The sequence below is a fragment of the Carettochelys insculpta genome, chromosome 14 (assembly GCF_033958435.1).
Source record: "Carettochelys insculpta isolate YL-2023 chromosome 14, ASM3395843v1, whole genome shotgun sequence".
NCBI lineage: Eukaryota > Metazoa > Chordata > Testudines > Carettochelyidae > Carettochelys > Carettochelys insculpta.
In genome coordinates this window covers 25,552,355-25,574,707 of record NC_134150.1, presented here as the reverse complement: position 1 = coordinate 25,574,707, position 22,353 = coordinate 25,552,355, and the positions used below count along the sequence as shown (strand labels likewise).

Here is a 22,353-nt window from a genome sequence, read left to right as displayed (position 1 = left end):
GTGGAAGGGCAGCAAAAGAACAAAAAAATGCCTTTAATAAGAACATAAGACTTACTGACCAATGATGATGGGAAGCTGTACTGTTAGGGAACAGTCCTAACAGCCAGCATGTTCCACTCTGATAAAGGTGCTGTGTGCTAGAGGTGAAAAGTCCCAGGTAACCAGCCTAAAGACTATCCTTGTTAATGAATGCATGCAGTGTTATTGTAGCCATCTGGGACACTGGAAAGACAGGTGAGTGAAGTAACTTCCATTGGTGGGAGTGACAAACTGGATTTGAAGAAGAGTTCTGTGTAGGCTCCAAAGCTTGCATCTCTCAACAAAAGACGTTGTTTCAATGAAAGATATTCTCTCTCCCACCTTGTCTTATTAATGAAATAATCAGAAGGGTGCTTTCTTTGCACAAAGACACATTGCTGTGTGGGCAGAACTTCAGTTTCCCTTGCTCACAGTAATTATGCAGGGGACCATGCTGGTAAATGGATGTACGGAATTGAAACTTCTCGGATGGACTCAGGTCTCTGTGACATGTTGGTTCTCAAGAAGCTCAGCACCATGAGTTAACCCCCCACTTCATCAGTCAAAAGGAGACATAATCCTGCATCACTGATTTCCATCCAGGCAGACTGGTGCACTGATCTCCACCCAAGGTTCTTAATCTCTGTTGTAGAGATAGCGTTGAGTAACCCATTTCTGCCAGAGATCAGGTTGTTTTTTTGTTGGTAATGCTCTATTACAAGAAGGATAAGTGGACAAATTGGTAGCAAATGCCAGTCTGCTCCAGATGGAAGTTTTTGAGGTGATGTAGTTTTATAAAGCTGTTTCCATTGTAATATGGTACTTTACTGTGTTAAACAAAGCCATCCTGTTTAGGCAAAGAAACATGAAAAAGCTTTCTTCTTGTCATGGCTACCCACTTTTCTCAGTCTGAATCGTATCATGTGATATAAATTGAAAAAACCCCACATTTAATGAGAGAATTTTCTAAACATGCATGGTATAGTAGGCTTAACTTTCCTCATTATTTTGTGACATTAAAAATTACTGCACTCTGTCTTGTGAAATGTTTCAGTTGTGTTGGTATCTGAGGCAGCTTGTAAATACTCGTGCAAATCAGTTTTTCTGATGTTTGACTGCAGGGTGAGGTGTGTGTTTATATGTCCAGGGGAAATATGATGTATTTGCATCAAAGAGGGTGTGACAAGCAAGCGTGAGCCAGAACCAAGTAGCTAGAAGCAGTTGCAATGAACTAGTATGAGCCAAAAATGTTTGCTAATGAAAACCACTAGCTTCCTAAAGACATAATGAACTTTAATCTGTTTTATAAATGCTGGTGATACAAAGAGCTTAATGGTGGCATTTCTGTGAAGAATAGTATTAGAAAATAAATCTTGTGTAGGATTGAGATTGGCCATAATTTTATTGTTTCTATTCGTATTGTACTGCTAATCTTTGAGGGGCTCTTATAAGGTCATTCTTTACATATCAATACACATTTTAGTTATGCTTGAGTTGTCTCCCATTTAATTCAATGAAATCACTCCTATTAACTTTGTTGGGAGCTGGATTGAGACCTAAATTATGTGGGACAGCTAATGATAAATAATCACTATTTTGCATGTATAAATCCCCTTTCAGTCCTAGATCTTACGGTCGACTTTACAAAGGTGTTGTTCTGGTTTTACAGATGGAAAAACCAATGCAAAAAGTGGGAGGGGATGTGTTTTGATTTTTGCTTTCCCAAGATCACCCAGTAATCCAGTGACAGACAGAGAACTTGAATCTTCATTTCCTGACTCCCAGGTCCCTGCAGTAGCTTCTAATCCACAGCAGTTCTGTACTTCTCTATTCTTCCCTGCATTCTCCAGAATGTCTAGGGTCTTTTTACTTGCTACTCTACATCTTTCTGTAGTTAGGGTACATCTACACTTACGGGAAAATAGACATGCTGGTGGTCAATATTCCAGGGTTCTCTTCAGCATACTTAGTGGGGATTCACTAAATTGAACTGTCATAGCACAGCCATCTTTCCTGGCAATTGTGAGGAGTAAGGAAAGTGAACAGGAGAGTTTTTCCTATCAATGTCTGACTGTGTGGGTGGTGGCAAAAAATGATTTTGGATAAGTCAGCTCCAGATATGCAATTATTATAGCAGGATTTGCGTATCTAAAATCAGTTTTAACTCTTAGTGTAGACCTGGCCTCAGATTTTTTTCAAGAATATAACTGTAAGCATCCACTTCATGCTTTGGGACTCTTAATGCTGAAACAAAACAATAATAGTTCATTCCCACCCTTTCTTTCTTTTTTACTTAAACCCTTGTACTCCAAGTGGAGCATAGGCCATCTACAAGTCTCCTCCACTTCGCTCTGTCGCAAGACAAAACTTCTAGCTGATGCCAGGAGTTCCCCAGTTTTTGTCCTTCAGTCTCAGTAGATCATCTCCATGTTGTCCAAGGTCTTCCTCTGTGCGTTTTCCTTGTGGGTTCCATTTGACAGCTTAATGGAGTGTGCTGGCTAGTGGTTTTCTGAGAGTGTGGCCTAGCCATTCCCACTTTCTTCTCTTGATTTGAACATCTAGTGGTTCTTGTTCTTCTTCTCTGTTCCAAAGCTCCTCGCTTGTGACAAAGTCTTGCTATAGCGAACCCTTCCATTCTATCCAATCTCATCCTGTGCTCAAGTGCTCAAAAGAAAGGAGAATCTGATAGATCCAGGCTGTGGCAGAGCAAGGTGTTAGAACCATGTTCCTAAGTCAAGGGGCACTCAGGGAAAAACTTGCGAGCTGCTTCTTTTTTTGTATTATGGGTGCTTGTCATAGGATGTCACCTTCCTTTTAAGAGGACCAGGGCACGTGTGACTGGTCAGCTGACCTTTAAAAGAGGATACTTGAAGTTTACATAGAGACCCAGATGCGTGGGGGATAGGGAAGGGACAGTCACAAGGCTTTCACTGTCTGCTCCCTGGGAGAAGTGATTCATGGAGAGCCAGGACTGCCAGAGTTTCTTGGGCAAAGAGGCAGGGAAGCAGGTGCAGCGGGACTGTGAGAGTCCCTGTTAGGGATGGCAGAAAAAACTGAGAACTAAATGGAGGAAAACCCCTGGGGGCTGTAAGCCAGGGTAAGTTGAGCCACTGTGTTAGTGTTGATTTGACCTCACTTGGACAAAAAAATTATGTGGAGCCTGTGAGCGTGGCACCAAGCCCTTAATAAGCCTTTTGGCAGTAATCCTATGGTAACATTTGTTTTACAAGAATTCTTACCTGTCCCTTTATGACTTCTGGATTCAGATTTTGATTAGAACACCCTGTTCTAGGCAAAGATCACCCCCTCTCCCAGTGTCCCAAGTTGTAATTTCAAGTAGAATCATCAAATCTTGGGTTGAAAGAGGTACAAGGTCACGTGGCAAGTGGAAGTGTCCAAAGGAAATGCTGTGTTCATCTCACACAGGGTAGATGGAGAAGTGCCCTTTTTGTCACACCTGCATTGGGTTGCAGGGTTTTACAGCACCCTAAATTGCAAACTTTATTTACAGATAATTGCCATCTGCCATCAGTTACACAGACGGATGTAACTCTACCCAAGTTGTCCAGTGACTTCCCCCAGCTCACTACCATGCTCATTCATGTGCATTGCACCTCTGCCACTTAGCTCCAGGCTCTGTCCCAAAGCACTCTTTCACTTCCCAAAGTTTATCTCAAGAATTATCCTCTGAACACAAAGTCCTCTGACTCTGAAGGCCAGATGAGACATGCATTTCTTCCCATCTCTCAGTAGAGTTAATGGAAATTGGAGAGAAGTGAGCCCTCATATCTTCACTCCTTTTAACTTCCCCTATATCAAACATACTCACATCTCCCCTCCCACACACCACACCCGTGCCCTGCTGCTTTTGAAGCTACATGCCTGTGTCAAAATACAGCACTCTGAATCTCACCCATCCTTGCACCTCTCTTACTCAGACATGACAGCTACCAACCCCAGGAGCCACAGGCATCACGTCTTGGTTTTTCTTTGAATAGTTACTTCATGATTCCCAGTTTTGGACTTTGGCTTGAAGTGTTAGTCTGCCGCAAGGACAAGCCGTGTAGCCTGGGAAGAAAACCGGTAGATCTGTTTTATCATTATTGCCTTGTTTCTTTGGGTCACAGAGAAGCAATAGCCTCAGTTCAAGATTGTGTTCAAAGGAGAGATGTCAAGACTGAGTTGTTTTCTGGCAAAGGAGGGATAGATAAAATATTAAATGCAGTCTTCTTCACTTGCCCTTGTCTTTGTATTTCACAGCTAGATACTCTCAGTGTATGTCCACAGTTCTTTTACATTTTTAAAGCCTGATTTTTTTTTGGATACGAGAAACGTGCAACTTTTAAATTGGTTAACTATTGTAAACCCTGTACATTAAAATAGATCCCTTAAGTTACATGTATAAATTAGGCAATTCTGCTTAATAAAGGTAGCAGCATACTTTTTGAGACCAGTTAAAGCTATTTTTAATAACCTGCTGTCGGGGATACAGTAATTTAATACAAAAGAAGCATTTTGAGTCTGCTCGATAGTGGGTATCATTTTGGATTAATATCAATGAAAAAATATCTATTTTTTGTGCATTTTGGCACATCCACATTGTGTTTGTTTCATTGGACTATTTTGGGGATTTATTAGGTGTTCTAGTGTGGCTTTGAACGATATTTTATTGTCATTAATTTTATATTCTACTTTTCCTAAAATGCCTATTTTCTTATAGTAGACAGCCATAAAAGCAGCAGACGAGCTGAGAAATGTGTCCCAAAAGCTGCATTATATGGGAAATGAGTCCAAAATGCCTCAAATGACCCTTCCAGATGCCAGAGAACCAGGGCTGACCTGTTCTGCTATTTCTCTTGCTCTCTTAGACTGGTACAAATCACATTGGCTCAGACAATTTGGCAATCCTACAGTATAATTTAAAACATCTACATATACCCATAGCCATCTATGCTGTTCTGCTGGGGTCAGAGCAGAACACCATGAAATTCAAAAGAGATGCTTATTGACCTTATTTGGCAAATTTCCACAGTTAATGTGGCACTATCTCTTGAATGTTTGCTTCTGCATTTGATTTCCTGAGCCTCTTTCCTATTCTCTTCTGTGCACCACTGACTGCAAAATGAAGCTACTCAGTTCACTTTGAATGTCACTTTGCAGCCTATACATGGGCAAAGCACAAAGAAAATGGGTGGAGCCTAACAAAGGAGAAGGCAAAACAGTTCTGTGCTGTCTTTTTAGTCTCTTAAAGGCTGTGTCTACACTAGTGTGGAAGATCAGCCCACTCAGGGTCTAAAACCTGTATTCTAAACTCACTCAGGATCGATCTTCTGGGGTTTGATTTCGTGCTTCTGGTAGGGACGCGCAAAATCAGCCTCTCAGGGTCGCAGTCAACCCGGATATTCCTTGTGAGACGTGAGGAGTAAGGGAGGTCCTGTCAACTTCTACAGTAAGGACAACAAAGTAAGCCGAGTGCAGATACAACAATTTTAGCTGTGCAATTGCCATAGCTAGAATTACATATCTTCAGTTGACTTACTTTGCCTGGTGTAGACATAGGTTGATATTTGCAACCTGCAAAGTGAATAGAAGTCCCACGTGGTATGGGATGGAGTAGTAAGTGTGGGCAACAGAAAATGAAATAAGTGATTGAGACACAAAGTTGCCCATGGTCAATTTATGTAAGTCCTTTCTAAATGAAAGGGCAAAACAAACTGAAATGTAAATATTTTTCTGGTCTAAAACCTGTATTCTAAAAGTACTCCTTGCATTAAAAACAGTAGTTCATTGCTTTACAAAAAATAGTTATGATATGTATACATTGAAGTGGGCATGATGCTATGATAACTTGGATGTGGTGGGTTATGAAATAAAGGAAGTAAACAATTTCCAGACATATATATTTTATTAGAGCTTTTATCTTTGTGACTATGGATCTATCTATGGTTGCTATGGATACAGGCAACACAGAGCTTGTTAATGAAAAATGTATCATACTGATAAAAATGTGATTTTTTTGGTCAGATCTGCATTACTTCAACTAAGCTTAATGATTAATTTTAACTGTGTTGGCATTCTTGTAGATAGTTAAGTCTGTGGCAATGAATAGCATATGTTTTAGGCGTATGGAGCATTGCAGAATAATTTTAGGTACAGTGCAATAGTAAACAGAAATTGGTATCATTCTAAATTAGGGATTGTATTGACAGGTATAAATGAGTGTGCTGTCAGTTTAAACACATTCTTTGTTTCCTAAAATTGTTCTTAAATATCCACATTTTTACAAAATTCCATTGTATAGCTGATGCCTTACACTATTGGGGCTTTTATGAAAACACAAACCTTACTCTCATGTTACAAAAGTCACTTTCACTGTACCAAATATTTTAAAAATATCTTTTTACAAAAATTAGTATTTCATAAAATAAATCTAACAAATGGGATTTATTTCATCTTCATTCTAGCTACTGTGGCCTGTGAACAGACATTATTTGCTACAGTGGTTTTCAGACTATTAAAAAAAAACAGACTTTGCCTGCTTTTTCTTTATTGAGAGAAAGCTTTTTATTATGAAAATTTATGAGAAATTTGCTTTTGTTCTATTATTTGCTTTTATTCTATTACTTTACAGTTGCTTGTAGCTTGTGCCTAAACTGGCATGCTATGATACTATAAAGGTATTATCAGCATGATTTTGGAATAATTTCATTTCCTCACAAATCTATCATTAATTGTGCTGGACCTCAAGTCAATATAATTGGTAGGAAGAGGAAAGGAAGTTCAAGATTTGCAAAGAAAGGAAAACTTTTCTGAGTCAGATAAATTGGGGGGAAAATAAATAAATAAAAAAGCTGGCTTCTAGGAGTTTTAGGATAATGACAATGGCTCCAGCAGAAACAGATGTCAGAGTGCCGTCATAAACTGTATGATCTGTGCACTTCTTCATATAGTTCTGCAATTTATCATGCACATATTACTGTAAGATATATAATACCTGTACAAATAAATGCTTACATGATACTGTTCCTGGTTAAGAGTGCAAAGTGTGGCATGAAATAACTAGCATAAATGGCCAGCCTGTTGGGTGTGAATTAGCAAACTTTTCAGTTGCTGAAAACATATCCCTTTGTGGTAAGGTTTAGCTGGTGGAATTATTGACTTTGCTATCCCATTCTCAAAATGTGACTCTAGACTGGAACCTTCACACGTCAGCTCTATATGGATTGTGGTTGTGGGCATCCCCCCTTTTTGTATATAACCATATTTGTTTAGCTAAATTCAGAGCCTTTTTGCTTTCTTGGAGCTGGGAAACAAGATTTGCCCAATCCAGAGTAGTTTAACAATTGGGCCGAGGAGACATAACTCATGAGTGGTATAAATAGGAAGGTGAGAGTCTCTCTCTCTCACAGTGTAAAGAGAAAACCAATGAAGAAATCAGCTGCTATGGGCCCTATTCAGAAACACTATATTTCTCCTCTTCTTCTTCAGAACTACATTTGCATATAAGAACAACAGAAAGTCTTGTGGCACCTTATAGACTAACAGATATTTTGGAGCGTAAGCTTTCGTGGGCAAAGACCTGCTTCATCAGATGCATAGGGGTGGGGGGATTTCAGAGGGGTATTTAAAGAGTGGGTCGCAGTGAAAGAGAGGGCTAGAGCTGACAACATTTTATATTCTAAAAAAACAAACAAAAAAAAAACCCCGAGAGCATTTTGAAGAATGGATGAATGATGCTAAGTTTTAGGTTTTGAAAACTTGTACTTGTTGAACTCTCGTCCAGCACTCTTCAGACCTGAATGCTGCTGGATGAGCGAATTTTCCATGCCATGAGAGGTCATAGAATCACAGAACACTAGAACTGGAAGGGACCTCAGGAGGTCATCAAGTCCAGTTCCCTGCCCTCATGGTGGAACCAAGCACACCATCTAGACCAATAGATCAATATTGTCTAGCACATTATCAACACTTCCACTCCTTACTGGACTCTGAGAAGACATTTAGGGGTAAATTACAACTAAATGACAGCTCAGAACACTGAGAGCCAGGACTGGTGACTGTTAAAATTTATGGGACCATGGGAAACTTGGCCACACCCATAATAAATGGTCATCCAGCTAACTAAAATCATGTCAGATTATGGATGTTGCCAGATGAGAGAGTTCAAGATTAGAGATGATCAACATGTAGAACTCTTTAGCAATGTTCTAGTTTTTCAAAATATTTAAGATACTTCAAACACTTACCTTTTAAGTTATTTTATGGTTTTCTTGGTTAAAAATCACTTGGAAGCAATAAACAATTTAATGAACCAATAGTGGGTCCTAAATGGAAAAATTCTGGAGATGTTCCAGCATAGCATGTTTTCTATTCTAGAACCAGCAACATTCTAAAGGGGCTATGAATTGTGAACTGATTTCTTAGATCTTGAGAACTTTGGTTTTAAAATGAGTCACTGAGGCAGGTACAGTATGTGAAATTCATTTCTGCACAACAAGCCGGCTAGCCCTGGACTAGTTAGGTGTAGACACTTATTTAACTTGGCTTCCAAAATGTTTCTACCAGTGCTTGTCTGCACCACCTCATACCACCTGAGGCTTCCTCTCATGCCAGGTTTTTTCCTGTTTAATTAGGTGATTCTACCAGCTGAGGATTGATGTGCTCACTAGCAAAATTGCTCCAGTCCCTCATCACACTGGCCCTATGTTGGTGCAGCCCAGAGGAGAGTATCAGAGTTTAGTCGAGTCTCAACTGTCCACTTAGTCAGCTCCACTAGAGCGATCACAATGGCAACATTTTGATATATATGCAGCCTATTCTTCCAGTCCCTGGTACAAAGAACCAGACTTACCATATCAGCCCACTCTGATGACCTGAAGTACTGCTACTAACCTAGCTTCCAAACAGACTTTGACATTTAAGGAGCCAAATAACTATTGTGTAATTTGACTGACTTAAATGGAGTTAACTAGAAGTGAATTTGTGTTCACCAGTTTTTTGCATAAACAGGGATGGCCAATCTCATAAGCATGAATGCATAGGGATAAGTTTACTCACATCAGTTAAGTGGGACTACTCAATTGTAAAGTTTCCCAGAGGTATAAGGCAAGGTAAGATCATTGTTATCAATTTAGACAGTTTAAAAAAAGTCCAAACATTAAATCCAAATAACCTGACAGTGAAAATCTATTTTCCTATAGAACACTGACAATGGTCTTTGCTTTCCTTTCAGGCTTTGGGCATGACCAGTGGAGGTCAGGCTGGTTTGGAGGCGCCTTCATCTAGGCATTATGCAAGACAGAAAATAACTCGAGTAAACCTCAGGGACTTCATCTTTTACATGGAACAGGAAAGAGAAAGTAGCCATTCTCTCCTGCTGTACAGAGCTTTGCTTAAATAAAGCCAAGATTTGTACTGATTTCCTCATAGAGAAGCTCAGCCTGCATTGAAAATTTGTAATTTGAATGTGCCTTCTTTGCTTTTCAGATGTCAGTGTTCCAGTAGTTTGTTTTTGCAAAGTTGTCCAACACATGCAATAAATCTTCCTATACAAAAGGAAATGAAAATGTGCAAAAGGTTTTAAAAGACATTAACTTTATGCATGTGATCCATGCTTAAAGTTTTTATGGCATTTGGTCATTTTTAAATGAGGCTACACAAAATAGGTGAGGGCATTTATACAAATTAAGGGCCTGACTGTAAATCCTTACACAAGGCATCCCATTGTTGACACTGGGTAACTTGCGAGAAGGGTTTGCAGTATTGGGCCTGAAGGATGGTGGTTGTTTTTATTGGTGGTACGTTCAATTACAGCACTTGCTTTTCCATGATCTCTTAACTTTTACAAGCACTATTTTCATTGAATAACCACAGTGATGCCTATTGTCATTTAGATTGGTTATAACTGCTTTTTTGCGCAGCTGAATGAGTAGCTGTCCTACATTCCCTCAAATTTTATATATTTAGGATTTTTGCTTTTACTTGTTTGGTGCACCAAATCCTAAGTGTATTAAAACGTGCATTCAGGTCCCACCTGAGTTATTTTGAATCGTTTCCAGTTGTTTTCTGACTCTGCTCAACCTTTTGCACATTTGTAGCAGCTGTAGAAATGTAAAGCAGAAAGGTTTTTTTTTTTATTTTAAAAATATCTTTGCTTATTGTGAAGCAGATGGTCTAATCATGGTTTTAAAAATGAGAAAGTATTGTTAGTAAAGATTTTAGAGTATTCTATACAGATTTTTAAAATAATTGTCAAAAACATTTGTCTTACGGAGGGGCCAGTCATACTGTCACTGGCGGCAGTGGGAGCAGTATTAAGTCCTCAGGTTCCAATTCTGCAAGGTCATCATGTCATCACAGAAGTCACTGGAAGTTGACCTCACCTTGCATGTTCAGACCATGACACCCCATCCAGAAAATCATTTAAACACGTGTATCTTTCAGCATGTGAGTAGATGGAAGTATTTAAAGTTGCACATGTGCTTGAATGCTTTGCTGGATGGGAGCATAAGTTACCAAGCCAATGGGAGTCACTAGGTTTTGGAGAAGGTGTTCAGTGTGCAGGTGGACACCACTTGTATTTCAGACATAACAGTATTATGAGTAACCATGGAAGGGAGGCATTTACTTATTTATATTTTCAATTTTTCCTATGTTTATGCTTGCCACTCTTTTGAGGCAGTATTTTTTTTTGAGAAACAATAGCGAAAGCACAAATATCTGTCCAATAGTTTTAAAAACAGAAGTTTTAATTATATTTTAAGGTTTGTTAAAAGCAGATCAAAATTTATGCTGCTGCTATTTAGCCAAAAGATTATTTATAATGTATTTAAGGCCAGGAAGTGGCCTATGTACTGATAATTTGTACATATTGTTTATAAAGACCTTGTGTTTATTAGAATTATTATTTTGATGATTTCTGTACATACTCGTAAATACCCCAATTTGTGTGGAAAACATACTTCCTTATTTGTACTTATTTTGTAAAGAAATAAAACAGTTTACTAAAGTAACACATTTGAGTGACATACAGTATTAATTTATCAAACATTAATTTCAGTTTCACATTGTCTTGTAGTTTTTAAGCACTGTTCAAAAACATTTGCATTAAAATATTAACAATACCCACAATGAAATACAAAAACTGAGCAATGTTCTGTTGTGCTGATTCTTATTCCTTGACAAACATCTAATCAAACTGTCAACAAACCTCAATGCTATTAAATACAGTCAGAGAATGCATTCAACATTTGCTTGGTTAAAAATCTGACCAATAAGCACAACGTAACATTTATTTTGCACTTCTTAGTCAGACTTGGGAGCACAGTGATACAGAACAGTACACGTAAAAGTGCTAGAGAAGACTGAAGTTCTAAAAACCACAATTTCAGTGCTCAGCGAAGAGATTCTAACCAATTTTGTTCAGTGAAATTAGATTAAAAAACGAAATGTTTACTTTCAGCCTTCAAACAAAAAGCATTTGCTGTCTGCACTCCACAGTTTTACTAGGGACATGATGATGTTTTCTTAATTGTTTTACATGACACTGAGCAATGTTCTTAATCAAGCAGTGCTACTGTGGCTTTGGACAGAAGTAAAAATTCACATCAGTTTTTGCTGATATTGCTATTTTAATATGGGGATAGAAAAAAATAAGAGATACAAATGAAACTGTCATAAACTTTAAATCAGTGACCTGAAGTCACTAACTAAAAGAACATGTCCTATCTTAACTTTTCCTTAAAAAGAAAAAAAAAAAAAAGGCATATTTCTCCTAACAAAGTGATTGTTTCCATATGTCTTGCTTGCTTCAGTGCTGTTGTCAAGTTCATGTTGTGATCTCATGGCTCAAACTTTCCATCTCAAGTTCACATTTAACTCAGCTGGAGCAGCTTGGTTTCTTTTATGATGCACCCTTACCAAACTACTGTTGATGTTGGAGCTATAAAAATATGGTGAACACCAAACTGAAGAAAACAAACGAATGAAACCACAAACACTTCATGGCACTCTACATACCACTAAAGCATTCCGCACATGGGCCTGAGCGGAGCACAGGACCCTTCAGTTTCCCTTTTTACTTCAGCTGGAGCTGACAGTCCTCAGCCCCTTGCAAGAGGTGCTTAATATCAGTTCCTATTGATACAGCCCTACCTTCAGTCAAAAACTCCTGTGGGTTTCAGAAGTTTTGCCTGAGTATGGACTGCAGGACTGACCCGTACTCCTGAATCCTGATTTTACTGTAACTATGGAAGAACTTCCCTGGATGAATGGTAATGAATGAAACAGTATGCACAGACACAAAAGGGCTCAGCTTCCACTTCTCTCTGAATCATGCCACTCAGGAAATGAGTACAAAACTGGAATATACCTGTTGAAAGCTAGGAGCTCAATGGATGCTTTAAAGAGAATTTGAACTGAAGTCAAACTAAATCTATACAACCAATAAACATACACTTTTTTTTAACAGACAACTGCTGTAAACTAAACGGAGTTGAAGGCAAGAGGAAACGCAGATAAAGTGTGTTCTTTCTACTTGCTGTAGTTTTGATCTTTACAGAAATGTTTATGGCATGAAGTACTGTATAAGAAATATGTTTACACAAATACATGACAATTATATGTTAAATTTTTGTACAATATTAAATGTATAATATACAATTCTACAGATATCTTACATAGAAAGTTAACATAGTGCCATCTTTTCAAATATGGCAATACCTAGCCATTATTTTTAGTGTGGCAAACAAGTATAAAACCTGGAAATGAAGTAACTTTAAAAATCGTTAAAATAGACAGATTTGGCCAAATGTCTGTCAACTGTTTTGCTAAGGCAGCAGGCCAATAAGCTAAGATTTTCATGAGTGACTTGTGATTTTGCATGCCCAATCTGAGGTAATTCGAAGATGCCAGATTTTTCAGAGGGCAGGTGTTACTCCATTTTCCAGAAACCAGAGACATATAGATGGTTTTCAGCATGGACACCCAAAATCAGCAGGCACTTGAAAAATTTAGTGTTAAACGTCAAGTTCTAATTTCTGCCCATGTTACCAGATGGCATTAGAGAAAGAGAACTCTCAAATACTGCTGACTTAAATACTCTGTCCCTTGCTCTATATAGCTGTACTTGCGCATCTAAAAACAGTTCAATTAAAATTCAGCAGCTACAACAGTGTTCTATAAAGTATTGTGGGAGAATGTAAATTGCGATTAACACATGAATTAGTTATTGAGGACCCAATCATACTAAACAGCAGTAAACCAGATTTAGCAAAATGCTATTTATATACTTGCACCTGCAAACACAGTACTGTCTCCTGAGTTAAGGAAGCTGCATAAGTCAGAAGAGTTGATACTGTATTTCTTAAACGAACAGTAACCTTCTACAGACAAATGGCTTCTTTAAAGTGAAAAACACACAGTCCAGGGCAGCTATAAATTCAGTATTTTAACAGAAGTTCAAAATGAATAGAAGACAGAATATCTAACCAAAACCTGACTTGCTCCTCTCAGAAGTATGGGGTTTATCATCCTCTGTAAAAACTGCAGGGCCATGAAGCGTAGTGGGGTGGGTCCACAATGTTTTACACCTGCCTCCTGCACATGGGTTTTAAATATGTTTAGTAAAAGACTGACAAAGGGTGATGGAGCTTGCTTGGCAGAACCACCACCTAACTGATGATTGAAACTCAGAGAGAAAAACGATAACATAATTGGCATCTCAAAAGAACTAGACCTCCACATTAGGGGGCTGTGCTATGCCTCTAGATGTCAGATGGCCTTACTAAAAATTTCATTTTTGTCCTTCCAGATATCTATTTGTGCACTTATTAGCCAGAACTAGTCTGCCATCGTGTTTAAAGTACTGAGCACCAGATGAGTATGAATTGGTCCTTTTCTGATTTTGCATTCTGTACACAGAAATATTTCAGTTGTCAATAGTGTATAAAAATAAGCCATTTGCTAGCACAAATGAGTTACAATCACAGAAATGTAACATAAACCTATGGAAGTGTAAAGTACATCTGATATGAGAGAAGTATGGCATTCAGACAGGGAAGATACTCAGTGCAGTTTTTAAGGTACCATCTTCCTTTGGTGGACCTTGCATCACTGCCTTAGAATATCATGGCGGGGTAGGTGGGGGAAAGGAGTGCTGTCAAAAGAACTGTCGTTTCTGCATTTGACATATTCAAATTGCTTTAATTGGTCTTTCTGCAGAAGTCCAACCAAGGGTCAGTACTTTGGGAAGCTTGGCCTTTGTCAACATCACAGCTGTTCGGTTGAAAGTACATTCCCACAAAGCCTCGTACGCTGAGCATGCTCCGTTGTTTCTTCAATGAAAAAACAAACTGGTGGTTTTTCAAACGTGTCTCCTGTGACAGGTAGTTTCTCAATATCACTAATTGGCAACATAAAGTCACAACTGGTTTGCTTAATACTGTTTTGCAAATCCTTCCACATAAGGGACTATTAAACACTTCTGTTGTTACAAAGGAGGAAGGATTGGTTCTAGTCCAGGGGTTCTTGCTTTATTCTGATCGTTGGGGTAGGTTGTGGTCTTCTGTCCTCACGACACAGCACGTATTCACTGAACTGGGAGGAATCCACCCCACCACCACACGACGCTGCCACATTAAATCCCTTCTGAAACATTCTTTCTAGCACCTGCAACATGGAAAAGAGTGCGGGTTAATTTTAGCTAATTTTAGGTATTAGGGAACATGATAAAAACCATCCTGAAGCAGTGGATCTGAACGATGCATTTTGTCTTTCCAGATCACATGGAATGAATATTATACAGCTATAATTTTATAACTTATTCTTAAATGACTACACTGTGATTAAAGTCTCGCTTACAGCAAGCCTCTGTAGAAAACAAAAATTAATCAAACAAACAAGCACTCGAAAGAACAGTTCAGTACATTATATAGTAAAATACGGAATCACGGCGAAATTGATGCTCTCTTTTACAGGAAAACAACACGAGGATTAAGTCATAACAGTAAGTGCTCATAATTCATTATTAATATGGCAAGTCTCAAGGAAATAGGGCTGCAAAAATTTTGAGCCCTTCCTGAACTCCAGGAAGTATTCTGGGAATCTGAGTAACACCTCCCAGGAGACTCTGGCTTCAATCACACAGCCGCCTCCTCCTCCTCTTCCTGGGATTTAGTGCAGAAATCACATCTGGGATGGGGACGCTGAAGACAGATGGATAAGAAAACAGACTAGACCAAACAAACAGGATACTTGTATTCTGCATGAGATTTTTATTATTATTTCAAGAAAACTAGGGGCAATTTGGATGCATGAGTTAAAACAACCCAGAGGCAGCTTTAATTTGCATGACTGGCACTTACACTGCATATCACCTTGGCTGGATGACAGCGGTCATATTTTCACATGGGTGAACTGCTGATGAACTATTTCCCAAGCATGTTAGGTGTGCACACAGGCTTTCAAGCTGGGTGCTAGCTTCCTGTGCTTTTCTTCAACTGACATGGGTTTTAAACCAACGAAAGGAAACTCAGTCGCTCTAGGGAAGGGGTTCAACACAGTCAAAAGCAGTAATGTACAACTCTTCTGCCCTACTCCAGTTTGTTTTTATTGGTCACACTCCAGTGCCACAGGGAGCTTTCACTGGTCTTTTCCTGCAGCTCTCAGACCTGGAGATAGGACCATCCAGTAAATACTCTTTCCTATGTGCTTAGAATATGCTTTAGCAGCAATTGTTTAGACATTGGCAATGACTAGATCTGTAGCGGAAGAATGGACTTAAGGCAGTTTCTGTATGGGTCTTCCAAGAGGCCATGAAATTTCTATGTATTTCCTCTATGGAAACAGTGCAAGACACTGTCCCCTGCTAAACCTCACTGACTTCAGTGAGGAAACAAAGCTATATGTAGAAGGATAATTTAGCCCACTACGCATATTAAGTCTTCTCAAATAACACTGCAAAAGGAATCTGCTCACCCATGGTTGAAGTCTGTATCCAAATACTCTTCCAGCCCAACTTTTGTGCTGCTACATGACATATATTCTTTAGGCCAAGTACCATGCAGCCTAAGTGTAAATCACCATATCACAGCCCCATGATATTTAGGTGCACTGCAGTAAAAACTGAAGTTGATTATTAGATAATGAAAGCTAAGTCCCAGCACGATCAATTAAACCATGGATTGCCCAGCTATGCTGCTACCTTATTTTTTAAAAATTGTTCAGCTGAGTATGTGTTTTGTCCCAGCAAAGCAATAAGCATCACCTTAGTATATATTATTGGATGAGGAGAAAGCCTTCACATTGCTTGTATATGAGGTACGCTACAGAAGGGAAACCCTTTCTTCTCAAGACTTGGAAGGAATTAATTAGCTGTTTTTTTGTTCTTTTCTTTTTCTTTTTCCTTTTTTGCTCTGCGTCCTGGAAGTGCAATCAGATTGCCATGTTTTAAGGAAGGAACGGACACTAAGGAGGAATTCCATGCTAGGCTTCTGTCTGGGCCACCTTACACATAACCATGCTAATGACAAGGGGCATTTTTGAAGCTGTTGCTGCTTTTGCCAGTTAGGGGCCTCTGCCAAGGGCAGAACATTGAATCTGATTGGCCAATTATGTGAACTCAGTGTAATATAGCCCCTAATTCAGCTGTCAGAGCCTCCCTTGGAGGTTTCTAGTATTAGCCAACAGCAAATCAAATAGTTGAGTTTTTGGATGGCAACTAAAGACGTGTGTTTGCTCACCCAGTGTCTGAAGACCAGCAAAGAAAAGGAAACACTGGTTCCAGCAGTGCTTTGCCTGAGTCATGCAGTCAGCTCTGAATCAGCTTGCCCTGGGAGCACTGTCTGGCCCTGGGACAAAGTGATTTGTGTTCTAGATTTGTGTTCATATGCCAAATCTCATGGACTTTTGCCCTGATTTTTACAGAGCTGATGATTGTAAGGAAGTGGTACAACTGAAGGACAGCAAAGCCAGCCTGGCAATTGAAAAGACAACAACAGACAAGACATTAAAGCAAAGAGGGAGAATTTGAGGTAAAAATATAAAAAAGGGGGAAGTCCTACCCCATTCTTCAAATAGAAGGAGAGGTAGAAGATGGGAAGCAAGCAACCTAGGGACAAGTAGGGGATGCAGGGGACAATACTCTTTTGTCAGCCTGGCCTCTTCTAAGACAGTGAGATGCTGGTAGCTTGATCAGAAGCAGTGTAATAGGGAAAGCCACAGGCTCGGCTTTATTCTTCTAACAGCCTTAGATAAGGCAAGGTGGGGACTAGAACCACCTCTGCAGCAGGTGCTGCATGACAAAGGGTGGGAGGGCAGGCCCCTATTTAACTGGAATGAGAGGGAGATGGGATTGACAGTCAGATCCCAGTGTTGGAATCAATGTCAATATCGTCACAACGCTCACTAAATATATCAATTTGCTTATGATGCAAAACTAGCATTGAGACGTTTGCTTAGTCAATAACATGTCAAGCTGCATGATAGCATAAGGCACTTCTCTACTGAGCCAATGACATAAACATACCCAAACCAGCCAGGCGTTACAGTATTAAAACATTCAATACAGTGATTCATTTGTGTGCTCCCTATGTGCTTGGAGGACTAGACTGCAGGTCGTAACCTAGGGTTAAAACCACAAGTGTCATCAATTGTCTAAGCAAGAAGCAAAATAGGTCAAATCCTGCAACAATGCGGCTATGTTGAGCTATTGCACTGGTTTATTGCATTTACATTTGGTTATGCTGAATGCTATGAGCAGCATACCACCTCCACTGCATGGCTGTATATCTGCACACCACTGTCTTGCATCCTCACTGTTGGGTGCGGGGGAGACAAAAGAGGCTATTGCCCTGATGTCCCACCCCTTCTGAGAGTGCAGAGCTGCCTCTCTTCTCACCCCACACACCTTGCTCAGGGGCCTGGCACAGCTGTCGGTTCCCCTGGCTGCATGTGTAATGCCTCATGGACCAAGGAAGCTGCAGGTGCTCTTGCACATAGGCACATGGAAGCCATATTTTGCAAACTTGGCCCTAAGTACATGTTATAAAAAGTTCAAAAACTTTAAAATATTATAAAACTGCATTACAAAGTTAAGATATGAGACAGTGGCAAATATATAAACATATCTATAGGGTAAAAGCTGAGCTACTTTCTGCTAAGTCTCCAAACAAAACATGCCAAATAGTAAATGACTCTCAGCTGTCATTTCCTCTATATAAGCAATATGAAATAGTGCAATTATGTTAGGATTTAACAGAGTATATCTGCCAGGCACTCTAAACACATGGACACACAAGTTGTTATTTTGTTGGGAAGGTCTCCAAACAGAAATAGGATTCCTTAATGCATTTCATTTAAATTTTGCAGCATGATAGTAATATGGTCTTAATTATAAAGCATTGAAAGGGTCAACATATACTTCAGTGAAAATGCGGTCAAAATTACACATGGATATAGCTTCCTAAGTCCTGTTGTCAAGAGGTTAAAAACAATAACTTAAATCATAGGAAAACTTTACACTCAAAATGCAGATTCAAATGGGAATTTTAAATTGAGGGCTGCTCTCTTTTTTTTTTGGCCATAACTTATTAACATGCTGACATTCTTTACTTTACATGGTCAGTTTCCTCTGAGTCCCTACTATGAAACATGAGTTCATCAAATAACTTGTGCAGGTTCCAAAGAATTAATAAATGTTGCAAAATAAATATGGTGTGTCAATCAGAGGAGACGGCGGGGGATAGAATGACCTCATCCTGGAACCAAAATGTCCCATTACAGAACCTGAAGAATGATTAAGTTACTCCTTGCTTTTTTGTGTCATTTTCCTCCCTGCAACTAACTCACTACTACAATGCCTTCTGTGCTTTCCTATGTGTTTGTGTTTATGGTGCATCATTGGGTTTGTCACTAGCTAGCCAGACCCTTCATTTTTTTATTTCTTTACCATTTCTTTCATGTTCCTAATGATGGCACATGGACAACGTGCACTGACAGAGTTGCATTCACACCTTTAAATTGCGGGCACCCTCTTCCTCTGCGGCACTGAAAAAACCAGAAACCCACCCTGCCTCTAAGCCACCTCTGGGGATTTCATTTTGTTTGGTCAGAATGTGACCCAGTCTCACTCAAACATAAAACTCACGTGGAACTCTGCAAAACTAGCCAAGGGCACTGAGTTCATCAGCTGAGCTGAATGCAATCTTTGGGAGTGTTTAGCATGAAACCAAAATTTGCCGACAGATCTGTTTTTCAGACAGGTTTAATGCATAATGCATCGGTAACTTTAATTAATTAAAGAGGAAATTCCTATTAATGTAAAATGCAGATTATTAAAGCAAATCTGCATATATGATGACATGTTTGAATGTTTGCAGCATATTTCATGCTGGGTAATAAGAACATAAGAATGGCCATTACTGGGGCAGAGGAAAGGTTCATCTAGCCCAGCATCCTGTCTGTCAATAGTGGCTGGTGCCAGTGCCCAGGAGGGGGGGCTGGACTGAAGACAATGATCAAGCAACCTGTCCCCTGCCATCCATCTCCAGCCTCTGACAAACAGAGGCCAGGGACACCATTCCTACCCCCTGTCTTTTATTGGGCTAACCTTCATGTACTTATCTAGCTCTTATTTGAACTCTCTCACAATCCTAGCCTTCACAGCCTCCTCTGACAAGGAGTTCCACAGGTTGACTGTGTGCTGTGTGAAAAAGAACATTCTTTTATTAGTTTCAAACCAGCTACCCATTAATTTCATTTGGTGTCCTCTAGTTCTTACATTAAATGAACAAGTAAATAACTTTTCTTTATTCACCCTCTCCACACCACTCATGATTTTATATACTTCTATTATATCCACCCTCAGCCTCCTCTTTTCTAAACTGAAAAGTCCCAGTCTCTTTAACCTCTCCTCATATGGGACCTCTTCCAAGCCCCTGATCATTTTAGTTTCCCTTTTCTGAACGTTTTCCAACGCCAAAAATGTCTTTTTTGAGGGGAGGAGACCACATCTGTACTCAGTATTCAATGTGTGGGCATACCATAGTTTTATAAAGGGGCAGTAAGATATTTGTTGTCTTATTTTCTATCCCTTTTTTAATAATTCTTAACGTCCTATTTGCTTTTTTGACTGCCGCTGCACACTGCGTGGATGTTTTTAGAGAATTATCCACGATAACCCCAAGGCCTCCTTCCTGATTAGCTGTAGCAAAATTATCCCCCATCCTATTGTATGTACACTTGGGGTTATTTTTTCTAATGTGCATTACTTTACACTTATCCACATTAAATTTGATTTTCCGTTTTGTTGCCCAATCACTCAGTTTGGTGAGATCTTTTTGAAGTTCTCCACCTCACTACTTACCCCTTTCTCTAATGTTCTAGACTGACAGCCTGGGAGACTGACCTTCTGCTTCATCACAGAACAGGTACAGTTCTTTTGCACTGTTCCATTGATATGTCTCTACTACATGAAGGGACCATGTGTAGGAGGCTGTATCTCTTTAAAGTCTGGATGCCTATTCCCCCCAGCCTTTCTGATTACACTGCTTAAAGTACTAATTGGTTTGTGAATGAGAGAAGCTCTACAGTAGGAGAAGGTTGAGTTGAGATATGCAATTCCAGCTATGTAGCTGGAGTCAATGTACCTTAATTTGGGCTTCTGCGCTGTCTCCACTGAGGGAGGATGATAGTGAATGCTCCTGTTGACTTCTCATACTCCTAACAAGGGGCAGGAGTACCGGTGCGGATGCAGGAGCCCTGAAATATTGATTTAGCGTGTCCCTACTAAGCATGGTAAATTGCACGCCTAAAGATCGAACATGGCAAGGTTGATCTTCTCTGTAGTGAAGACGTACCCTGAGAGTCCAATAAGAAATGGCCCCAGACCTCAGTCATTTCCTACAGTCCAGCTAATGGAACAGCCATAGATGTTAGCAACTTTGGAATAGTCACCTAGAGGCTGAAGGTATCATTTCTCATAAAACAAAATCACCAGAGACAAACATTCTCCTTGTAAAATACTTTACAAAGATAAATCTGACATAAGGGAACTTTGCTTTGCCTGGACTAATTAATGTCTATGTTAACAGCATAATCAGCACTGTTCTTTGCACTCAGCAGAAGGACTGCTACAAACCTCCACAGCTTTGCCCACAGTTGTGTGTGTGTCATTCCCTGTGATGGACCAACTATAACCCCCAAGACAATTGCCTAAAGACCATCCAGGTATTAATTCCCACTTCCACCCACCTATCTGCCCACTTATCGTTCTTTGTTTCATATGTTTAATTTTAATCCTAATGTCAAAACTCAGAGTATAAAATGAAATACATTTTGTTTAAAATACTCTGGGCAATTTTTATAGAACATCCTTTTCAAAAAAAAAAAAAAAAGTGCAGAGATCAATTTTTTTAAGTCCATCCCGCAGGCACCATCATTTAATTATGAGTGAGACATAAATTATGCATTTACACATTGTTGCATTTTCTATAAAATGGCATGGAGATTTTTTTTGTAGTTTTTGGAACTCTGTCTTTCTTCCCAGGGGCACTTTGGAGGGAAAAAATGCTGTGAGCTATACATTGATGAAAAAATTAGCATTTATCAGTATAACACTATTATGAAACCAGCATGGCACTAACATACACAAAATCTAAATCTATTTTTCTGCTTAGACATAGGAAAACCCGAACGACTGTGATCTCACTGGGCAAAAAATAAGTAACTGAGCAGAAGCAAATAAGCTGCATATAACTGAACACGAAATAAAAAAATTTACAACATGAGACAGAATTGCCTGAAGGGCCATTACCTGCACTGAATTCAACCGGCAGTATCCATTCAAAGGAAACCTAATAACATGGGTGGGGTCTTGATTCCAACCTGCATTTACAGAGTTGCACATGACATCCCCAGTCTCAGGGAATATCTCTTCTATTAAAGCTTTCTCCCCACTCAGTGCAATTCTTTCCCCAAGATCTGGAGTCACTCTTACAACCAGGCAGTCACAAGGCTGGAAATGTTTCCTTTGTTCTTTCTCTTGTTTCCATCGCTCGAGTTCCTTAATCATTGGCTGCAGCTGGTAATACTTTGCTTCTTCATATAAAAGATTAAAGTCCTATAAAAAGAAAGAGAGAGAAGAAATGCATATGGTTCTCTTTTTAAAATGAATATTGTTCCCTTGTGACCCACTTACACTCATGTATTGTCAGCAAGAGCACAAAGTCAACAGGTATCCAAACTGTCTCTACTACGTAACACATACACATACAAAGAAAGCCACATGGCATTTGAGTTTTAAATCATCTTGAACAGACTGTGAACTTCCCACTGCTC

General features: G+C 39.4%; 2 protein-coding genes across 4 annotated transcripts in view; one reads left to right on the top strand and one right to left on the bottom strand.

Annotated features, from left to right (window-relative positions):
• LOC142020629 (transcription initiation factor TFIID subunit 4-like) overlaps positions 1 to 11,491 on the top strand; it is a 207,653-nt gene extending 196,162 nt beyond the window's left edge. The window contains exon 11 of the mRNA XM_075008660.1: positions 9,251 to 11,491. Coding sequence (XP_074864761.1) covers positions 9,251 to 9,418 — 168 coding nt within the window. The 3' untranslated portion in view covers positions 9,419 to 11,491. The remainder of the gene's footprint in view (positions 1 to 9,250) is intronic.
• Positions 11,492 to 11,637: 146 nt separating this feature from the next.
• Positions 11,638 to 22,353, bottom strand: part of KCTD15 (potassium channel tetramerization domain containing 15) — a 63,256-nt gene continuing 52,540 nt past the window's right edge. For all 3 annotated transcript variants that reach the window (XM_075008661.1, XM_075008663.1, XM_075008662.1), the window contains 2 exons: positions 21,830 to 22,135; positions 11,638 to 14,685 (listed from right to left, as the gene is read on the bottom strand). In XM_075008661.1, the coding sequence (XP_074864762.1) occupies positions 14,530 to 14,685; positions 21,830 to 22,135 (462 nt within the window). In that variant the 3' untranslated portion in view covers positions 11,638 to 14,529. The remainder of the gene's footprint in view (positions 14,686 to 21,829; positions 22,136 to 22,353) is intronic.